The sequence below is a fragment of the Gopherus flavomarginatus genome, chromosome 1, assembly GCF_025201925.1.
Source record: "Gopherus flavomarginatus isolate rGopFla2 chromosome 1, rGopFla2.mat.asm, whole genome shotgun sequence".
NCBI lineage: Eukaryota > Metazoa > Chordata > Testudines > Testudinidae > Gopherus > Gopherus flavomarginatus.
In genome coordinates this window covers 50,447,605-50,469,720 of record NC_066617.1, presented here as the reverse complement: position 1 = coordinate 50,469,720, position 22,116 = coordinate 50,447,605, and the positions used below count along the sequence as shown (strand labels likewise).

General features: G+C 42.7%; 1 protein-coding gene across 2 annotated transcripts in view; it reads left to right on the top strand.

The window, feature by feature from the left end:
* The first annotated feature begins 5,741 nt into the window (after positions 1-5,741).
* The window catches only part of CAV1 (caveolin 1), a 33,678-nt gene continuing 17,303 nt past the window's right edge, over positions 5,742-22,116 (top strand). The window contains exons 1-2 of one of the 2 annotated variants that reach the window (XM_050936381.1): positions 5,742-5,858; positions 7,701-7,865. In XM_050936381.1, coding sequence (XP_050792338.1) covers positions 5,829-5,858; positions 7,701-7,865 — 195 coding nt within the window. In that variant the 5' untranslated portion in view covers positions 5,742-5,828. Of the gene's footprint in view, positions 5,859-6,167; positions 6,264-7,700; positions 7,866-22,116 lie in introns of those variants that run through there. The other variant, XM_050936380.1, reaches the window with a different exon arrangement.

Here is a 22,116-nt window from a genome sequence, read left to right as displayed (position 1 = left end):
ATCTGAAGCCTGCATCCCAGGCAGGGGGAAAAAATATGTAGGGAAAGGTTGCAGACCTACCTGGATGAACAAGCATCTCAAACAGGTGATTAAGAGAAATCAGAAAGCCTACAAGGAATGGAAAGTGGGATGGATCAGCAAGGAAAGTTACCTCTTGGAGGTCAGAAAGTGTAAGGATAAAATGAGAACTACCAAAGGCTAAGCAGAATTGGACCTTGCAAAAGGAATTAAAACCAACAGAAAAAGGTTCTATAGCCACATAAAAAATAAAACAAGAAAAGAAGTAGGACCGCTAAGCACTGAGGATGGGGTGGAGATTAAAGATAATCAGGGCGTGGCTCAACACCTAAACACATACTTTGCCTCAGTTTTTAATAAGGCTAATGAGAGTTTAGAGCTATTAGCAGGGTGGCTAATTGGAACGAGGATATGGAGGTAGGAATTACCACATCTGAGGTGGAAGTCAAACACCAACAACTTAATGGGACTAAATCAGGGGGCCCACATAATCTCTGTCCAAGAATATTAGAACTGGCACACAAAATTGCAAGCCCAATAGCAAGGATTTTTAATGAATCTGTAAATTCGAGGGTCATACCTCAGGACTGAAGAATAGCTAATACAGTACTTATTTTTAAGAAAGGGGGGAAAGTGATCTGGAAAACTACAGGCCTGTTAGTTTGACCTCAATTGTATGCAAAGTCTTGGAACAAATTTTTAAAAGAGAAAGTAGTTATGGATATAAACCAAATTGTGATAAAATGCAACATGGCTTTACAAAAGGTAGATCATGCCAGTCCAATCTGATCACCTTCTTTGAGAAGATAACTGATTTTTTAGACAAAGGAAATGCAGTAGGTCTAATCTACCTAGATTTCAGTAAGACATCTGATACAGTTCCACATAGGAAATTATTAGTTAAATTGGAGAAGATGGGTGTTAATATGAGAATGGAGAGGTGGATAAAAAGAACTGGTTAAAGAGGAGACTATAATGGCTACCAAAAGGTGAACTGTCAGGATGAAGGGTGGTTACTAGTGGAGTTCCTCAGGAATCAATCTTGGGACCAATCTTATTTAACATTTTATTACTGGTATTGGCGCAAAAAGTAGAAGTGTGCTAATAAAATTTGTGGATGACACAAAGTTAGAAGGTACTGCCAATATGGAGGAGGACCAGAATATCATACAAGATGATCTGGATGACCTGGAAAACTGGAGTAATAGAAATGAGATGAAATTTAATAGTGTCAAGTGCAAGGTCATGCATTTAGGGACTAACAACAAGAATTTTTGCTATAAAATGGGGACAAGCTATAAGCTCGGAAGAAGCAGAGGAGGAAAAAGACCTGTCTGTATTGGTTGGTCAAAGGATGATGATGAGCCATCAATGTGAAGCGGCTGTGAAAAAGGCTAATGCAGTCCTAGGATGCACTAGGCGAGGTATTCCCAAAAGAGAAAGGAAAGTGTTAGTACCATTATACAAAGCACTGGTAAGACCTCATCTGGAATACTCTGTGTAATTCTGGTCTCCCATATTTAAGAAAGATGAATTCAAACTGGAACAGGTGCAGCGAATGACTACTGGGATGAGCCAAGGAATGGAAAACCTACCTTATGAGAGGAGACTCAAAGAGCTTGGCTTGTTTAGCCTTCCCAAAAGGAGGCTGAAGAGAGATATGACTGCTCTTTAAAAGTATGTCAGAAGGATAAATACCAGGGAGGGAGAGGAGTTATTTAAGTTAAGTGCCAGTGTGGACACAAGAACAAATGGATATAAACTGGCCATCAACAGTTTAGGCTTGAAATTAGATGAAGCTTTCTAACCAAGGGGAGCAATGAGGGCAAAAACCTAACTGGCTTCAAAACTGAGTTTGTTGAGTTTAAGTTTATGGAGGGGACACTAGATGGGGAGGGTTCTGAGTTACTACAGAGAATTCTTTCCTAGGTGTCTGGCTAGTGGGTCTTAACCACATGCTCAGGGTCTAACTGATTGCCATATTAGGTGTTGAGAAGGAATTTTCCCCGGGGTCAGATTGGCAGAGACCCTGGGGGGTTTTCGCTTTCCTCTGCAGCATGGTGAGGTGTCACTTGCAGGTTTACACTAGTGTAAATTGCGGATTCTCAGGAACTTGAAGTCTTTAAATCATGATCTGAGGACTTCAGGAACTCAGCCACAAGTTATGGGTCTATTACAGGAGTGGGTGGGTGAGGATCTGTAGACCGTGATGTGCAGGTCAGACTAGATTATCATGATGGTCCCTTCTGACCTTAAAGTCTATGAGTCTCTGGCTACAACCATTGAGCACAATGGCTCTACATTCTTATATTTTCATAAGAAATCATGGACAATATTATATTTAACAGGAATAAGAAGATGTAAATACAGCATCAGGGAGATCATTGCTAGTTGTGGTGTCCACATATTAAAAATATGTTGACAAATTGGAAAGGGGTTAAGAACAGAGCAACTAGAATGATTCAAGGTGTTAAAAACATGTCTTACATGAGAAGCTCGATGTCTTTAGCTATCAAAGGGACGGTTAAGAGGGGAGTTGATCAGTGTCTATGGGTGCCTTCACAGGGAGATTTGGTAATAGAGGATGTGTTAATATAGCAAAGGCACAACAAGTTCTAATGCCTGGAAGATGAAGCTAGAAAAATTCAAACTTGAAATAAGGTGCAAATTTTTAACTATGAGTGTAATTAATTGTTGAAACAATTTACCACTGATGTGGTGGCTTTGCCATCACCTGTAGTCTTTAAATCAAGAATGGATGTCTTTCGAAAATACATGCTCTAGCGCAATCAGAAGTTATGGCCTTGATGTGGAATTATTGGATGAAGTTCTATGACCTGTGTTATGCAGGAGGTCAGACTAGATGATTACAATGATTCCTTCTAGCCTTAACCTCTATGCATCATGGAATGAGACTACATTGTAAACAAATCCCCATGCTTCATGCCACATACCAGTTGGGGCCCAATATCCAAAAGAAAAACCCCATAAAGAACGTATTAATGGTTGAGGTTCTCATCCGTAAAAATACCACTAAAGCCTGTGCATAACTTACAGCACATGAATAGTCCCATTGAAGACATTAGAAGGGATTCATAAAGGTATTTCATTCCCAGGTGGGTTAGGCACCTTTGTGAATCCCACCCTAAATTACTTAAGTGATCGTCTTATGAACCCTCTCCAAAGTGTTTGGCTTTTTTGAGTACTGCACATGCTGAGGGTTGCCTACTGATAGATGCTGTTTTAGATATGAAACAAACTGGCTGGCTTCTGTAGAAAATAAATTTAAAAGAAATGCATTGCCAGTGGCTGATTCTGATCTCAATTACACCAGAATATATTAGGAATAGTGCAAATGATGTCATTGGAATTACACAGGTGCAAAATAGGTGTAAATGAGATCAGAATCAGATTCCTAGTGGAGAGTTATACACTTATAGTTAACTGTTATATCTCAGTCTCAGACATTGCTACGTGGAAAGTATTTTACACTCTGGTACCTATTTGGTAGAGTAGGAAATCATGCTGGGTATTAATCTAGAAGCATATAACAAAAGTGCTGAAAACCCTTCTGCTTCTAAAAACTAGAAGTACGGCCAGTGCTCAGCAAGTATTTTGTTCAATTCTACACTTAAGTTTCAATCTTTTGGAAGGTTTCCATAATATTTATATATAAACATTATCTGAAGATATCTTTATCTTCTGAAGATAGATAGATAGTTTTTCAACAACAGATTGTTCCATCTGATGAACAATACAAACCATGCTGGTTGTTCTTTTGTTCAGTCATGTTGCTTCTCTGGATCCACATTTGTGTTGGCTGGTTTGTTTGTTTGATTGATTGATTCTTATGAAGGTAATGGTGTTATTGGAAATGGACACATTCCTTGGACCCTACCCATTCCTACAGATATGCCTCATGCTCAGAAGTTGTTAGCACAGGTGTAATTTTCGCTTTGTGATTTATTCTCTTGGCTTTAAACTTTAAGCAGTAACTTGTATTCTCACCAGATACCATAGTTCATTTCAACCCCTAAGTTCCTTGATCTGGAATTCATCTTGCAATGTGTATAAACTCTGCCAACTTGGAAAAATTTTTGTACTGCAGTGGTGCTGCAGTCCTACATGACTTCTTTACAAGCTTCCTAGAAACAGGTTTCTTCTGCAGAATGTAAGAACTCTGGGTCCATGCAGACTTCGGAGTTAACAACTGTATCTTTAATTTAGTCATCCTTAAGGCATGCAACAATGCTGCATAATGCTTCTAAAACTTCTGATACACATGTCTGAAACTCACTAATTTAAACATTCGTAACTTTTAAAACAATGACATGTTCTTCTTCAAATGCAGATTGGCTTTTAAAAAGTTTAGGCCAAGTTTCTACTCCAACGAATTTTGCACACACACACAAAATTAACAAGATCATATTTGAAATAAGAACCAATGTGAAGCATGGAATATATCCGACCTGTACGAATTTGCTTGATAAAATTATGAGCACTTGAAACAGAAGGGATTGAAAGGAGGGTTAATTTACCATTAACTGATGACCCCGTCCCTCACTTATGACCATCAGGATAATATGTCTGAACTCTATTTTCATTTTTAGGCGATGAACTTTACAGACTATTTTACAGCATTAAACCGATGTTTACATCTAGTTTTCTTGGTGCAATACTCTACTAACGGACATGTTTTAAAAGGTCAGATTATCTCTGCAAACGTTTAACAGGAAATAACTGATCGTTCCAACACGGAGAAATCTTATATAGCAAAACAAGGAATTAGTTCCTAGCAGTGCAGTGCCTTTGTAACCATAAGCAAAGGCACTTCAGACCCACAGAGTGGTGAGCATTGTTGTTATTTATTATTAATAAAACCGAATCTCTCTGAGTTACCGTGGGGGTTCGATTATAAAGAAACCCCATGCTGAAAACATTACAGCGTTTACCTCAATATCTCGTCTTTAAAAATCCCGGAAGATAATACGCATGGCCAATAGGCTACAATATGTTGGCATGGATCATTCTCCTCCCAGAAAAAAATACAGTAAAAGCGCGGACTTGTTAAATATTTGCATAGCTGTGAAATGAATCACTCGGAACAATTTCCCTCTTGCAACCCAAAAGGACCCTAATTTTCCACAGTTGTTCTTGTATGTAAACTATTGTCAAAGAAAAATACAAACTCCTCACTTTGATTTAGATGTGAAATACAACTACTCTCATTACTTTCCGCTCTGAAACATCAAGGCAACCGTTTTAGTACACACTGTCTGGTGACCTGAAACAGGATTTATGAAGGAAACTGGAGGCTTCTGACTGCGACCAGAGAGCACAGACACAGCTCCGAAGAGCTTGTCATCCTAGGGCTAAAATTTGGTGCCTTTCCAGCACCACCGCCCTCGCCACATGCCGACGTGCTGCAGAGTGAATACATCGATTTTCCTTTTCGAAGCAAGCAGCAGCCTAACTTGGATCGCTGTGTATTGGAGTGGTTGGCAAAGCAACCTCGCCCCAGGTTTCAAAATCTGCACAGGCAGAACAAGGTTGGGAAAGTCCAGTTTCAGGATTTTTTTTTCCCTTTCCACCCCCTGCAGCTCCCAGAGTTTAGGGATGTGCCTAGACCCACCATTGCTGTCATCCTAGCCAAAAGCGAGCAGAACAAACCCTGGCCGGCGGCCAGCTGTCTCACTTATAGCTACCTCCCCCTCGCTTGCTTTTTACAATACAGGATCTTCCTTTCTCTGCTAGTCTAAATTGTAGCGCAGTGAAACCTCAGTCAGACTCTCCACCAAGCCCAGGACAGCATGTCTGGTAGCCAATACGTAGACCCAGAGGTAGGATTTTCCTTGGGATCCTTTAAAAAGTCAGTTTCAGTTCAGATACTTCTCGTTCCTGCTTCCTCCTGCCTCCAAGTACCTGCTTCAGCTATCGCTGGCTTGGCTTCTCCGGGCATTCTTGGCACTTTTCTTTACTAATCTTGCTCTTGACCGGCCGTAACCCCTTCTAGCGAAGGAGATAGGCTGGGTGCTTGGGAGGGGTGATTAGAGATAAGGATAGCAAGCGGGGGTTATTTGTCCATGTTGCTGGCTCTCCGAGGAAACCCGATTATTATTCGGCACCTTTGGGGAAGTTCCTCTCCCCATCCAGAGCCGATCGCTTTCCCTTCGTCCGGCTCTTTAGCTTGTATTTGTAAACGTCTCTGTAGGGAACTGCGTCGCTCCGCAAAGCGAAAGCGTCAGGTGAAGCTCTGACAGTTTGTTTCGTGGGCTGTTCATGTAGCAGCGGGGTGTTTTCCAGGCAGCACTAGTGACATGTTGCACAAGGAGCAAAGGGCACCACCAGTCCCACCTGAGCAGGCCGCTCTGCCCGCTGCAGCCCCGTGGGGAAGGGGGTATGCTCTGCCCGCTGCAGCCCCGTGGGGAAGGGGATATGCTCTGCCCGCTGCAGCCCCGTGGGGAAGGGGGTATGCTCTGCCCGCTGCAGCCCCGTGGGGAAGGGGATATGCTCTGCCCGCTGCAGCCCCGTGGGGAAGGGGGTATGCTCTGCCCGCTGCAGCCCCGTGGGGAAGGGGGTATGCTCTGCCCGCTGCAGCCCCGTGGGGAAGGGGGTATGCTCTGCCCGCTGCAGCCCCGTGGGGAAGGGGGTATGCTCTGCCCGCTGCAGCCCCGTGGGGAAGGGGGTATGCTCTGCCCGCTGCAGCCTGTGGGGAAGGGGATATGCTCTGCCCGCTGCAGCCTGTGGGGAAGGGGGTATGCTCTGCCCGCTGCAGCCTGTGGGGAAGGGGGTATGCTCTGCCCGCTGCAGCCCCGTGGCGAAGGGGGTATGCTCTGCCCGCTGCAGCCCTGTGGGGAAGGGGGTATGCTCTGCCCCGGCAGCGAGGCTCCTTGGCAGCCCTGGGGAGAAGTATTTGACAAGAGCTCAGGCGACCCGTGCCAGGGGCTCTGGTGTGATGAAATGTGGGACTCGCCCCAGGGGGCTGGGGGATGAGCTCAGGGACTTGGAGCTGCCCTTGGCTGGGCTGGAGATGGGAGCCCAGTGAGGGACCCGGCGCAGAACCCTAGGCTGGAGATCGGCCTGAAATGGGGGGACAGACCTGAGCCCCAGGCTGGAGATCGGCCTGAGATGGGGGGACAGACCTGAGCCCCAGGCTGGAGATCGGCCTGAGATGGGGGGACAGACCTGAGCCCCAGGCTGGAGATCGGCCTGAGATGGGGGGACAGACCTGAGATCCCGGGGGTAGGGACCGAGACAGCCCCCGGGGGCTGGAAATGGCCCGGCTCAGAGAGCTGGCGTTGCCGGGATGGGGGCGGGGGGGCAGAGCGGGACTGGGCGGCGGTGGCTGGGGCATGGAGCGGGCGCGGATTCAGCCGGGCGAGGCCCATTCTCCTCGGGGGCGAGGGCGGGGCGGGCTGGGCGCCGGCCGCCGGCGCGCGCTGCCAGGGGACCCCTGGCGGTGGGAGTCGGTGCTCTGCCCGGCCCCGCGCGAGCGAGGGAGGGGTGTGGTGTGGGCAGCTTTTATCGGTTTAAAAAGCCAGCCGGGGGGCAGGCTCGGCGCTGAAGGGTCCCCGACTCCGCGCACGCTGCAGCCCCGCCGCTGGAGGAGCTCGTGACACTCCCCGCCACCGCCCAGCCCCGGGGAGTGCCTCATCTCTGCCCCGCTCCCGTGCCGTCCCCAGGGACTCCTGTACACCGCGCCCGTCCGGGAGCAAGGGAACATCTACAAACCCCACAACAAGAGCATGGCCGAGGAGCTGAACGAGAAGACGATGCACGACGTGCACACCAAGGAGATCGACCTGGTCAGTCGGGACCCCAAGCGGCTCAACGACGACGTGGTCAAGGTAAGGATTAAACGGCAGGAAACGCGGAAGATCGGGGCAGAGAAGCTGGGGCCGTTTTGCTCTTCTGGGGGTTTGATTTGTTTATTTTGCTACAGCAGCCCCGAGTGCCGGGGGCACGGTGTTTGCAGAGGTGCCAGGGACGGAACTGATAACATTGGTGACAGTTCATTGCTTCCCTTCCCTCCACCACCTGCTGTCCCGGCAAACCGTTTAAGAAAGGGGAGGAGGGGGGCACTCTACTGCATCGGGTTAAATCGCCTCCTGTCAGTCACTACGTTAATTGTGGCCATTTGGGCTAGCTGGGGAGCTTGCAGCTGGTGGGAGCGCAACAGACTGGGGGCAGGGGGGGCACCCGCTAAGTGAATGAACCCGCGCTCCGTGTTCCATTGCAATGGAACCTGTTGCGAGAACGCGGGGGAAGCAGGGCATTCAGCACCATCCGCACCGCCTGCTACTCAGCCAGCGTGTTTTCTGGGCAGCTCTAAACGGTAACCTACTAGCTTTCGAGCCAGGAGTGCAAGCTGAACAAAATGCAGCTATCACTGGGGGGGAGGGGAGAGGAATGCCCCATTACAGAACTCACGGGCTGAGTGAACTGTCCTTCTGTTGCAGTCAAACTGGCTGCAAATGTTTGTTGGTAGTGGGTTGTGGTGTGGTGGGGGTGAGACATGGAACGAACATTACCATATTTAACCCAGGAAGGGAGATTTTACTGGCCAGCAATGATTCCTATAAATACCTTATAAAGGAATGACCAGAAAATAGGGGGGGCAAAAATCAGGTGGAACTCAGATTACATTTAAGGATTTCTCTACACTCCTTTTCTGTGGAATAGCTTTTCCCTGATCCAGATGCACACAGCTCACTTTTCCTAAGCCAATTGTTGGCAAAACCATAGCTCCTGGTTATTTTTTTTTCTGCAGAACTGAAATGATAAAAACAGGCAATAAACAAGCAAAAGCTCAATGTGACCGTGCCTGGACCTCTGGTCAGAGTTTTAATTCCAATTTTAAATTCCAATTCCATTTCAGCAAATCTGGGATAATGGATATTGTTGCCTGGGCCCATCTGGGTCAGAAAAACCCTGGAGTTGATCCCTCATTAGCAGGGGAATGTCCTTCAAGTTTGTTGGAATCTGGGGAAACAGCAGATATCCACTCAATGCTAACCTGTTTCAGATCCAGAGTCGTATAGTGCAATCCTAGTTCATCCTGCCTCTAGGATGGGAGGTAAAGCCTGTTTATTCAGGTACTTTCAAGGAAACATTTCATTCTCTCTGTATCAGAAGAATTTCACTTTTGTTGATTTTCAAGGCAGGTTGGTGAAATGATTTAGATCTCTAGGGCCGCTAATCCGGAAAGGTACAGAGTGCTCTTAAATCTCACTGACTGCAACAACATTTGAAGGCACTCATCGCAGCAGAAGCTCTCTGCCTTGCTGGATCAAGCCCTAAAAGTTTTTGCAGACAGATGGTATGCTCACAGGGCTATATTCATAACTTTGCCTTTACAATCTAGAAACAAAAGAAGTTGAATTCTGTACACACTGAAAAATGGTCTACAAAAGATACAGAATAGTGCAAATCTTAATTTCCAAGTTAACAACTTGTTTTTATAAACCAAGAATTTTGTTTTCCTTTTGGTTGTGGAAGAGGCGCTGTAGGGGGAGAGCTATGTGAGAGTTCAGAGAGGAGCATGCTATTGCTCATGTAACCCACATACCTCCAGGGTGTGGTGTTCTAGCCCATCTAGTGGCACCCAGCCCACTTAGAGAGAGCGATTAATGAGTCTGCTCTACAGCCTTAGCTACGGACCACATGGCTTTTAGCTGATGTAGTAGAGGCTCATGCATTTAGCTCCAGAGGTCCCAGGTTTGATGCTGCCCACCAATGACCGGGGACTGTGGGTGTTACACTCACTATGTGATGCAGCAGTGGTAGTAGAAGTCCCCTGCAACTAAACCTTCTGAGTATGAGTCATAGCCCCCAGACAGGCTGGAATCTGGATATCCACAGAACAGAACTAAACAGAGAAAGAAAAATCCTACTGGGAAAAGAAGCAGATCACTGATGGGGGGAAAAGAAAATAGCTGTCTTAAAGGAAACTGAAATTTACAAAGCACATCCCTTCCACCCACCCACAGGGCCAAGCCCTGCGGATGGTTGTTTGTTACTCCCAGTGACCCAAAAGAAAGTTAGAAAATAAGAATTATAGGAATTAAAAAAAATCAAAACCTTTGGTCTCTCTCTGAAACAATCTGGATCCCTCTTATCCACAAATGTGCCACTTGCAAACACCCTAAAAGTGCCCACCAACCAACCAATCAAAAAACTGATATTGCTTCCAAAGTATGCCCATCCCAGTGAGTGAGTGTCAGGCAATGTCAGTATCATATCAAGACAGTGTTCAGATCCCCACTTTCAGTAACGTTTAGAGAGATAAGGTGGGTGAGGTAATATCTTTTATTGGACCAACTTCTTTTGGTGAGAGAGACAAGCTTTCGAGCTACGCAAGGTATCCAACTTTTGTTTTTTTACTAACAGCAACATTTGCAAAATTCGTAGGGCAATTGGAAAAACAATATTTTCCCACCTAGTTACAAGACATGCAACAATTTATTTTGCTGTTTCTTTCACAGATAGGTCCAATTTGCAAACTTTAGATCCAAATTTCCAGGTTCATTGGCTACTGCTTCTAAGTTCAGCTCTTTAAGGGGCAACCATAAAGTTCATATCTAGATCAGAGCTTTCTGAAAGCTTCTGGAGAGGCAGTGTAGTCTCGTGGGCAGGACTTGATGGGGTGTCAGGTGATCTGGGTTCTGCTCCTGTCTCAACCACTAGCTGGCTGTGTTGCCTTGAGCAAGTAATTTTGCTTCTATTCCCCCTGACATTTTTCCATCTCATCTACTTAGTTGTTCAGGGCAGAGAGTGTCTCAGGGCAGCAAATGTGTTTGTACAGTACCTACCACAATAGGTCTGCAGTCTCAGCTGGGGTCTCTAGGTGCTACCATACAAGTAATAAACTATACAAGTAATATTACAATACAAGTAATACACAAATAGTACAAGTTCAGGGATGTAAGGAGTCAGAGTTTTGATTCAGGCCTATCTCTGCTTTGTTTAAAATATTTGTGTTTCACCAGATTCAGAACTTTCAGCTTTTTACTCAGCATCCATGCATTTCTTGCCACTGTGTTATGAGAATCAGAGAGTAACATGGAGGCAAGTAAATCAACCATGAAAAGTAAATGATTAGACAGAGAACAAGGGATCCGCTCTTTAAGCAGCTCTTTAAAAGGCCTCAGTGTTGCCTGCACTCAAAAAAATCTCATAACAAGTTTTAAAAATAACCCTAGTTTGTGAGAAGCAGAGGATGTGTTCCCCTGGTGTACATCATCCTGAGTCTGCCACACAGTTCACTGCATTTGCACAGTGTCCTCTGCACCAGATAAATAGGCTGTATGGAGCACAGCAGTAAAGCAAGGTGCTATCAGATAGGTAGGAATCAAGAAAAGGGCATACCCCTGCTCCTGATCTGTACTGACACTGGAGGATTGTAGGAGCTTGACTCTAAAGCTAAAGATATTGGTGACCTCAGCTTCAGTCACACTATGACTTTAAAAGATCTGTGAAATGGAAGCTAAGTGCCAAACTAATTCATGAAAAGCTGACTAAATGACCTGATTTATTTTAGCATTGGGGTGTATATTAGAACTCACTGTACCTAAGGCCCTCACTGAAAAGGCAGCAGGGCGTGGGATTTTATGTGGCAGCAAAACAGCTGGAGAAGAGGAGGAAGCGGCATTGAAATACCTCAGATTTGAGCCTCAGATCCTAAGGTGATGTCCCCTTATAAGTACCTTCAATAGCTAGTATTACCCCTGTCCAATCTCTGACTGTGGGGTGAGAGTGGGAGGAGAAAGAATCTTTCAACATCTGGCATTTCCTCATGCTCACAAAAGGCCGCATTCTACAAGATGCCAAGTGCCCCTGACTGGGCAACATGATGCAGTATGAGGTTCTAAATTAACTAATACGCTCAAATCTCTTCATGTGTGTACAACATTGTGTATTCATGAGGCTGTGTGAGAGAAAAACAACTTGCTTTAAGCAGTGCTATGAGTTGTCTACACCACACCATTTGGATTGAACTACCATAGGGGGAATACTGCAAAACTTTTCCAGGGGTATTCTCAGTGTTGTCAATGAATTAGCTTCAGCCATGTGCTCAGCTCTCATGTCAGCTTTCAGTGAACATTCACATGATCAAATTTTATTGGCATGAATGTTCACGGGACATGAATTTCATAGTTAAATGCATAAGTAGTTCCCAAATTGAATTTGAAAACTGACATACAGAAGTATTTGTGTGCTTCCACACTTGTCAAATCAGGGAAAAGAAACAATATCACATGACTTATTTCATAGACTCATAGACTTTAAGGCCAGAAGGGCCTTTAAGGCCTGTCCAATCCCCGCAAACCAATAGAGCTCAACTAGTGTATACTCATACTAAGCTGTTTGATGTCTATAGAGTTAAAAAATTGCCATAAAATTCATAAAATATTTTCAAACAACAAATACATCTAAAAAAACTGAAACATTTGTGTATATTTCATTAGCAGAAAAGTATCTGCGACATTTGTCAAATATATTTGTTCCAAACTTTTTACTCAGCTCCAAATTGAACATTGTTGTCTCATGTTATTTTTTGAAATAACAGTCCTTTACAAATAAAACAGTCAGCACCTCTGCAATTTTATTTTTCTTATGCACTCAGATACTCTGGTGATGGAGGCCATATAAGTTTGTAAAGAGGGAGGAAATAAAAGTAATTCTGTTGGCTTGCCACTGAGTGCCAGATTTTCCTGGTTTATTTGCTGCATGGTCTACATTATAAAAAATGACGGCTAATTTTGTGTCCAGCCCCTGGGTACCCAACTTGAGAGTCTAATTTATGAGTGCTGAGCACCTTTACCCCCTATTTGAAGTTGTGGGTTCTCAACGTCTCAGAAAAACATGCCTTGCTGTCTCAGGTTGGACAACAAAATTGAGGCACCAAAAACTAGTGGTTCTTTTCAAAATGTAGGCTTCCATGGTATCTATGTTAAGTTCTTCTTCCATCATGCAAATCTATTACAATTTATTCTAAAGTTACAATTTTTCTGAGAGGATGTTCTTCATCCACTTAGAAGAAAGTGGGGTAAAATGCTTAGCTATATGTGTGCAACCCCACTGAAGTCAATGGAGTCACATACGTGTAGGAGAACCAAATTTGGTTTGTCTTTGTTTATACATTCTTTTAAAAACTTAGCTCAATTTGCATAACGAATTTGAAAGTGAGTTTTGGTGCAACATTTTGATATAGAGAGATACGAAGATATGCTGGAATCTCATGAGTATGTAAAGATTCTCTGCTTATCAGAATCTAAATCATTTTCAGCTGAAGTCAGACTTTACATCTACAAGAAGGCACTTTTTGAGGGTTAAAGTCTATACTAATTTCTTCAGTCAGAAATCATTTGGGGTAGAGGTATAGGAAGGAGGGGTAGAGTGTAACGTCAACCCCCTTGTGAGACCCACATAAGTCCAGGCAAAACTGTAGTCCTAGCACTCCGTGGGAGGACAGAGAATGCTCCCACTCTGTTTCCTCTGAGATGAAGGGGAGGGAGCTAGCAGATGGGGTAATGGCTCCATCTACCTGACAGTGGAATTGGCCAGCCAGCTGGAAGGTAGTAATGAGTTCTAGCAGCAGGCGTACTGCCTCTGCACCTAGGAGATCCTGGGGACATTCTGTAGTACACAGAACAGCCTTACAGCTATATAGCTCATATATCACAATCTGAGCTGTACTCTGTGCTTTCTATGCCATGTTCTTCACCTCTGTGAGAGGAGACGCAACCATTAATGTGTGTATCACAATAGTGACCTTTCTCACAAACCCCTAATTGTTCTCATCTGCCTTTTATCATTCCCCAAGAGGCCAATATTCACCTGTGGCTGGCTAAGGGGGGAGGGGTGCTTTCTTCATGAGGACTTTCTCACTCTCTGCACTTCCCAAAATTGTGCCCCACAACACACTCTGATTTTTTCCATCTTAGGGCCAAATTATGGTGCTGAAATCCTCCGGAGTACTGTGGTCTGGGGAATACTTTGAGTGTTCCAGCAGTGGTGGAGGAAGATATTCTGCCTGCATAAGGCATAACGACTTCACTGGTGCTGGAAAAAGCATAGCGAGGAGCAGGTTTCTTTGAACCTTTAAATATATGTAGCCTACCCTCCTCCAGCTATTCCTTGTTTCTGACACAAGCTGGGTGGGCTATGTCCAGCCTCCCAGCCTACTCAGCCATGCCACCTCAGCACCAATATGCACTACCAGCAATGATACAGCTATCTGGTTCCCACTCCTTGGTCATGAGCACAACTAGCCAGATTATGACTGTCCCCTACAAGGGTGTGTTAGATAAGAAATGTCCATTGCACCTTCTGGAAAACCCATGCAAGGCCATCCACAACTTGGTTTTTATTTTGTTTTTAAAAAGCAATGACCACCAACTATTTACTGCCTAAGAGACCCTTCTTTCTAGGAAACATCTCCTGGCTTTACTACAGTTACAAACAACAAGGAGTTTTTGCACCTAGTTTCATTTGCAAAAGTGTTTATCATTGTTGCTGAAAAATAATTAAGAATTCAGTCCTTCCACTTCAACAGTTTATTCAGCTCGATGCAGTTCAGCTCACTACAGGATCAAACATATTCCAGAAACTTTGATCAGATGTGAACAAACATTTCATACACCATTTACACTGGTATCAGGGAGGGCACTACTATTCAGTCTGTACAATGAGCCATGCTGGCCTGGCACTCCCACTTTATGTATCTTAAAACAAGACTTTGCAGAATTTGATTTCTTTAGATATAATTTTGACAGATAATATCAGTGTTTATTTGTAAACATTTTTTCTATTTTTATTTATTAAAAATTTCACGGTTGTGGGAAATTATGTGTGGGAGTGTCAGACAATAGGATAGGTCAGACAAGAATAATTTAATGACAGTAGACATTGATTTCAAAAAGTTAAAGCTGTATAACCATTAAAGTAGAAACTGTCAACATCACATCAAAATATACAGAGTAAATATCCTTAAATCAAACTCTCCTAAGTTCTCATTCAGCATTTTTCTTACTTTGCCTATCTGTACATTTCTGTTATTATCAATGGAAATATTTTTCATTGGTTTGTGTGTGTGTGGTGAAATTGATATTTTACTGCCATTTACAGATAAAAATCTAATCTTTCCAAGCCTACTTAAAAACATTTATGACTCTCATCAATGGCTAAAAAAAGAAAGTCAGTGCTGAAGGCAATATTAAGTCAGAATAATCACCTCATCTAAGGCCTGGTCCACACTACACTGTTAAACCGATTTTAACAGCGTTAAATCGATTTAACACTGCACCCGTCCACACTACACTGCTCTTTATATCAATTTAAAGGGCTCTTTAAATCGATTTCTGTACTCCTACAAAACGAGAGGAGTAACGCTAAAATCGATATTACTATATCGATTTAGGGTTAGTGTGAACGCAAATCGACATTATTGGCCTCATTCTTTTACAGTAGCTACCCACAGTGCACCACTCCAGAAATCGACGCTAGCCTCAGACCATGGATGCACACCACCGAATTAATGTGCCTAGTGTGGACGCGCACAATCGACTTTATAATATCTGTTTTATAAAATCGGTTTAAGCTAATTCAAATGTATCCTGTAGTGTAGACGTACCCTAATACTTTGCATCTAGGCAGTCAGACACCTTTGTGTTGAGTGCAGCATGAATACAGAGGTAGATGTCTAGACAGACAGAGCATCTTCCATCTAACGATTGAAAGAATATCTTAGTTCACAAACCTTCTGTGAAGAAAGTCAGTTTTGTCATCCATGTTTTACAGATGGGAGAGCTAAGGCACAGAAAGATTGTGGCTTGTCCAGAGTCAGTGACAGAGCCAGGAATAGAATCCAGGGATCAAACTAGATGAAATAAGAGAAAATCCAGAGCTCAGCCAGGACTTTTCTTCCATCAGGAATGGATGAGATTTAATATACAGTCCTTTTCCTTTGTTTCTGCACAGTGCTGACAGTTTATTAATGTCAAATATTAACTTGCAAGTGTTTATTTAGTTCCTTAATTGTACATGGTCCCAGAAGTTTGATGAACTTTGCCGACCCATGCACTCTGGTGGCCTTGTTCAAATGACGCTTCCATAACTAGTTCTGGATTCAGGGGGCAGGGGACTGATTCACCACTGCAGTACTCCAGTGCTGTATCAGGATACATACGCTGGTTTGGAACTGGAGTAATGTAGCGAGGGAATTGAGGCAGAACACAGCTCTTTCGAAGCATCAATCTTCCCTTACATGGAAAGCAAGGAAGTATTGGGTACTCTTTTGCCTGACTTGGAAGTTTAATCATCCGTAAGGATTACAGTGGTTAACCAGTAATTGTGTTTTTTCTGATTAAAGCCTCTTTTTGAAATATTTTGTTTATATTTAAGCTCTCACCATAATTAAACCCTTATGCATTGGCTTCCTGTTTAACACCAATGAATATGATTCATAACTCAATAGGAAAATGTTTATTTATTTGCTATGGCGACATAACTAACTATTCAGTACCGATGCTTATTGTATTAGCATTTTTACACTGCCCCAAATTATACCAGGTGCTTCACAGAAGGCAAATGTTATAGCCAACATAATTTGACAGATTTCATGTAACACATGAACTTTAAAAACACTTTGACAAGCTCAAGTTGGAATTATCAGTGGGTAAATGTCATTTTGGGGCAGAATTTCCTGTATGATGTATAGTGTTGAACTCTTTATCTCACAATTTTTCATTAACAAAACTGAGAGTTCTGTTACATGAACACGTAAGGAGTATGCAATAGAGAGATCTCCACATCAGGTCCGAAAAGAGTATTTTACACTTTGACACTTTTCAAGCAATAAGAAGCAATGCACCATACAAAACTGGGTTGGATGAAGCTTTAGAACTAGGAGCGCCTGCTAACTGAAGAGAAAATCCATATCAATTAAGTTAATCCCAGTATTTATCTGTACCCTCCAATGGCAGCCTCTTAATAACTTTAAATGGTAGCCCTTTTTATAGGCAGAGGGGCAATATCATCTGTGGTGTAACTCTTTGACTTCAAGGGAATTGTATGTGGGATGAGTTTGGTCTGTAGTCTTATGCTTATCTGGCACACATGCTATGTTTTCAGACAAGTGGGAACTGATAAATTCAGCTTCTCAAATAGAAAGCGAGAAGATAGCATCACAGCTTAAGGTGAAAGCATCACATTCCCTATTCAGACTGCTGCTGTGCTCAATTTAAACTGGGATTTTCAAAAGAGCCCAAGGGAACATCAGTGGGCTTTGGGCACCTACTTCCTGCAGGCTCCTCCGAAATCCTTGCCCTCACTCCCAGCAAATAACAAGACGCACACTCCATTTGCACACCACACACAGTTACTTTTTCCTATTGGCCCCATTTCTCTGCTCCCAATCCTTTTATGAGCTCCACACAGACAGATCTCTGTTCCTGTGCAGAGCTCATTGCAGGAGCAAGGCCCTAGACTCACAGTGTATAGGAATTATAACAATATTTAAAAATAAATAGTTTTAACACTGTTCCTTGAGGATCTGTAATTTAAGGCCTTCCATAAAAAAATTCTAACAGAAGAATTTTTAAAAGGATCAGAAAAGTTAGACTTTAAACAGCTCTATGCACCTTGTATTAATGCTACCTTCAGTTCTAGGCATGGCAGGTGAAAAACAGGGAGGGGGCACTTGAGGGGAAGAAGAGAGAGAAAATTGTTACATATAATTATGGCAATCAAAGGGAAATTGTTTATTTCAGTTGATGTAGTGTGGCTACCCAGTGGAAACTGGGTGCTGGGAAATTATACTTTCTGAAATCAATGGCAGATTTCTTATTGACTTCAGTGTTGCCTGAATTTTACCTCATAATTATATTTTTTCTGAGTAGGAAACATTTTCAGATATCCTTGGTGTAGGTGGTTGAATCAGATGTATCAAATGATGGAGTGTGAAACAAAGTAACACAAAAAAAAGTTAAAGTTAGTTGAGAAAAGTTTCGGTATAGGGGAAATGTAATGACCTAACCTAGCTTTCAGAACACCAGATTCCAGGAAGGGAAACAGCAGCTTTGTTACCTCTATGACAAATTTACTCTGGCAACATCAAAGTAATTTTCCTAGGGAATTGGCTGGTAGGAATACACCACCTGCACAGGACGTATAGCAGTACTTCAGATAGATTCAGATGACTCCTTGGATGGATATTTCATCATATCTCTCAAGCTATATTGAGACAGACCAGGTGAGAACTTGGATAAAGGCCCTCTAAAGAATGCCTAGTTCTTGCAAGAAATTGTTGGTAAAAGCAGGTGGAATTCTCCCTGTATTCACATGCATAACTTTGCTCTCAAGAGTAGTTACAGTGACTTCAATGGGAACGCTCAACCGATCAAGTTAAGCATGTGCTAAGAAGTATATGCAGGCCTTGGGTTTTACTGAATTAATAACGCCACATAGTGTCAGGGAACAAGATGCTATCTTTTTGGCAGGACATACAATTGAAGTTGGGTGAATTAATAGCAAATAATTTATTTGAAATGTTCACAAGCAAATCATGATTTTCTCAGATTTATTCATTATTCAAAATTGCTTACTGAATGTATCTGTGGATTGTTTACAAGCAGCCCATTGGAATGATTTGATATTCAAAACTGAATATTTGAATGGTATTGGTCAGTTTTGATTGGTTACCTGGCATATTTCTCTTTGCCGATTGGAGGAGTGTCAACCTTATAATCAGGATTCTTATTTATGAATTCAGCATTTGCTTTCTGTGAATACTCTCAAGTACTCCCTGAAGATTCATTATTTCCATGAACATTCTTGCCAGGAAATGAATTTACTAGACTAGTGTAGTGCAAGTGAACACAAAAAGGGAAGGAAACACAATCAAAGCAAACTCACTTACAAGTTTGAGCACATATTTGTGGGATATTTTTATTTATTTATTTGCAGCATTGGGCCAGTTTTATATAAAACCAAGATTCTGACTATTTGAGATCCTCACGTTTCTTTTTTTATGCAAAAGGAAAAGTGTCATCCCGGGGGCACCTGGCTGGCTTCTATGAAGGCAGTGGGCTCTGATGCACTGATTTCAGGGCTGGGAGCCAAAGTCTATTCTTGACTTTTGTACATATTGGTCCTGTGGCCAAAGGCAAGTTACCGCTTGTCTCATGTGCTGGAAGAGACTCTTGATACATTTCTTCCACCAGATTTACAGGCCAGGTGATTTCCCTGTTTCTGATAAAAATTATACCATCTCTGGATACTGCTAGAGATTCCTAATCTCTAAACGTCCTTGTCAAAGTATGAGGGTCTATACTTTTGAATAGTAAGATTTTTGCCTTTGTCAAGTACCAGATTGCACCAAATGGCCAGTAGTTAAAAGAGTTAGTAGTGGGAAGCAGGACACCTGAGCATACGCATGCTATGTGTTTTCAGGGACAAAATATAAACATGTCCCCAGAAATGCAGGTGAATATGTTTATTTGCCAGATGGTGCTGCCTCCGTCCTTGGTTCTGGTATGACAGCAAGTTTTTGTTTAAAATGGAAAACTAGTGAAGAAAATCCTCAGTTCCTCTCCCCCCACCCCCCGGCACCCAGGCACTTGCAGGGGAATGTATTACAGGTCAAGGAGCAAGATATCTGTTGGAGTTTCTTGTAATATGAACAGCAGCTCACCATGCCTGTTTCCTTTTCATAAAGGCTTTGAAGCTCTGAAGTGCTATGTAATGTCAGTGCTCCAGTTTATCATAAAATCAAAATCAGTAAAATCACATGGTTGCTAGGAGCCCAGGCAAAAGAGGGAAAAAGCAGCTCAATGACACATAACCATGCTCCATCTGCTTCAACCCCAAACCAACCCCATATCCCTCTCTTACTCTTCTCCTCTCCTCACATTCTGCAGGGATGACCTAATGTGCTTTTCCAACTTCTCGGTTCCTACGATACATGGGAATAACTGTCAAGAAGGCAGTTGGTTCTGTGTGTAGAATCATGTATTTTGCAAAGGAGGTGGGAATGTTTGAGTCAGGGGAGCATTTAAAAGTTTGGATGCATTTTATCTGCAACTATCAGGAGCTTCTTGCATAACTTTTACCTAGTTCCCAACCACCTAACAAGGTTCTCCAGATTTTGTAACAGTGAATTTTCAGTATCCAGAAAGTAAGTGGAAGTACAAATCGCTAAGAACAAAATCCTCTGGACCTCCCATTAACATATTCACCAGTCTGAATCACCTCTGGTAAAATTGCATTTGTCATGGAGCTTCTCTCCCCTCCCAAATGTGACTCATAATGCAGTGCAGCTATGGTCTTCTTGGGACTATATGCATCTTTGCTTAAACTGAATTGTTTTTAAAGGAAGTTGAGTACAATGGAAAAAATTAAATGATAAACTGAGCACAATAGGGAAAGATCTTATCTGCTTCCTGCTATATGCTTGTTACTAGTCTTGTAAGAATACCATATAATCTCGCAAAAAAGTGGGTTTTATTTAATGTGAGGAAAAACTTGCCCTAAAACAGCAGAGTTCTGGCATTAAAATCAGCCTCAACATTTCACATTAGACATGTTTAAAAAATATAAATAACCCCTTTTTATGGCTTATATAGAAATATATTCATGCATGTAAATTGCTCATTAAGCACCTGGCTTTTGATCAGGCCCCACAGCCCAGCAGAGCATTTAAGCCCATGATTTCAGTGGGACCATTCATGTGCTTGAAGTTAAGCACATACTTAAATGCTTTGCTAGATTGAGGGCTTAAGAGTTCAGTCATGAAAGGGGCTGAATGCTTCCATAAGGAGCTGAACACCCTCTCACTGACATCAGTGGAAAATTGAGGGCTTTTAGCATTTCATCATGGTGCTCAGCACCTTTCTAGTTCACACCGAAACTGAGCATCAGTGGCGTATGTAAATTGGATCTTTTGTGGACACAAGCAGTAATGCTTCAAAAACATGGCAGTGGTTTTTGGGGGCATGCATAGTTATACCTGCAGAAATGTTGGCCGGATTGAAACCTCTGTGAAAATGTGGCCTTTAGGTATCCTTAGTTATCTTCCTAGCCAACACAACATGGTAAAGTTTGTTTTTCAATGGGTGATGTCTCAAAGAACAAACTTTTAAAAGGGACAGCAATGTTAGCTGGAGGTTTGGGATTGGAATTTGTAGGAAACACCCCCTAACTCAACAGCTTTTGATATATAGCTCACTCTTGCACCCATCTTTGTTTTCACATATAACAAGTGCACATTTCTTCATTGAGCAGGCTGCTCCTTTGGAACAATAACTCCTATCTCAGACACTGTAATTAACAGAGGTTTTCTTTCAACAAACCTTGAAAGAGTAGACATGTTCTTCATATTATTTGCCCCCTTGCAAATACATCTTTATTCAAACATACTTCACTCACTGATAAACTAGTTTAATAAACACATCCAGGGCAAATGAAGCTGCAGTATTTCTCTAACAAAAGCTACAAGCAATGTAACAGCTGGCTTTAGCAAACTGAATAGTAGGAAACAAAGAACCGCTGAGGTCAGGAAATTTATTGTAGACGTAGAACAGAAGTTGGTAATGTTTAAAAATCTTTGGCCTAAACAGAAGGTTATTTTGAGTTATTAGCACCCTTTAATTGGTCAAAGCCCATTTCCTTACCTTGGGTACTTGTCATAATAACATGCCCGTATTTTCATTAGCATTGCAGACATGTAATGACCATGTCACAATACACCCTAGAGGCTGTAGAATAACAGGTTTCCTGGTGTACATGTACTGCAGTGAGGGAGGCCTCTGCCTAAATCTGTGCCTGACTGCATGGAGCTGCAACAAATTCTTTACAGGCTAACCTACATTTGGTATATTTGACAAAAGTGGAACCCAAGTAAAGTTTATCTTATCCTCATGAGCCAGTGAGTTCCTCTACTAAAAGCTATTGGGAAACTTTGCTGTGTCTCTCCTGCCCTAATGTCCATATTTCTGGCCACTTCACTCCGATTTTTACATGGCTTGGTTCACTTTGGCTCTTGTTATCAATCTGATGACACTCACCATCGCAGAGTGTTACTGGACTGATAACCAGAGG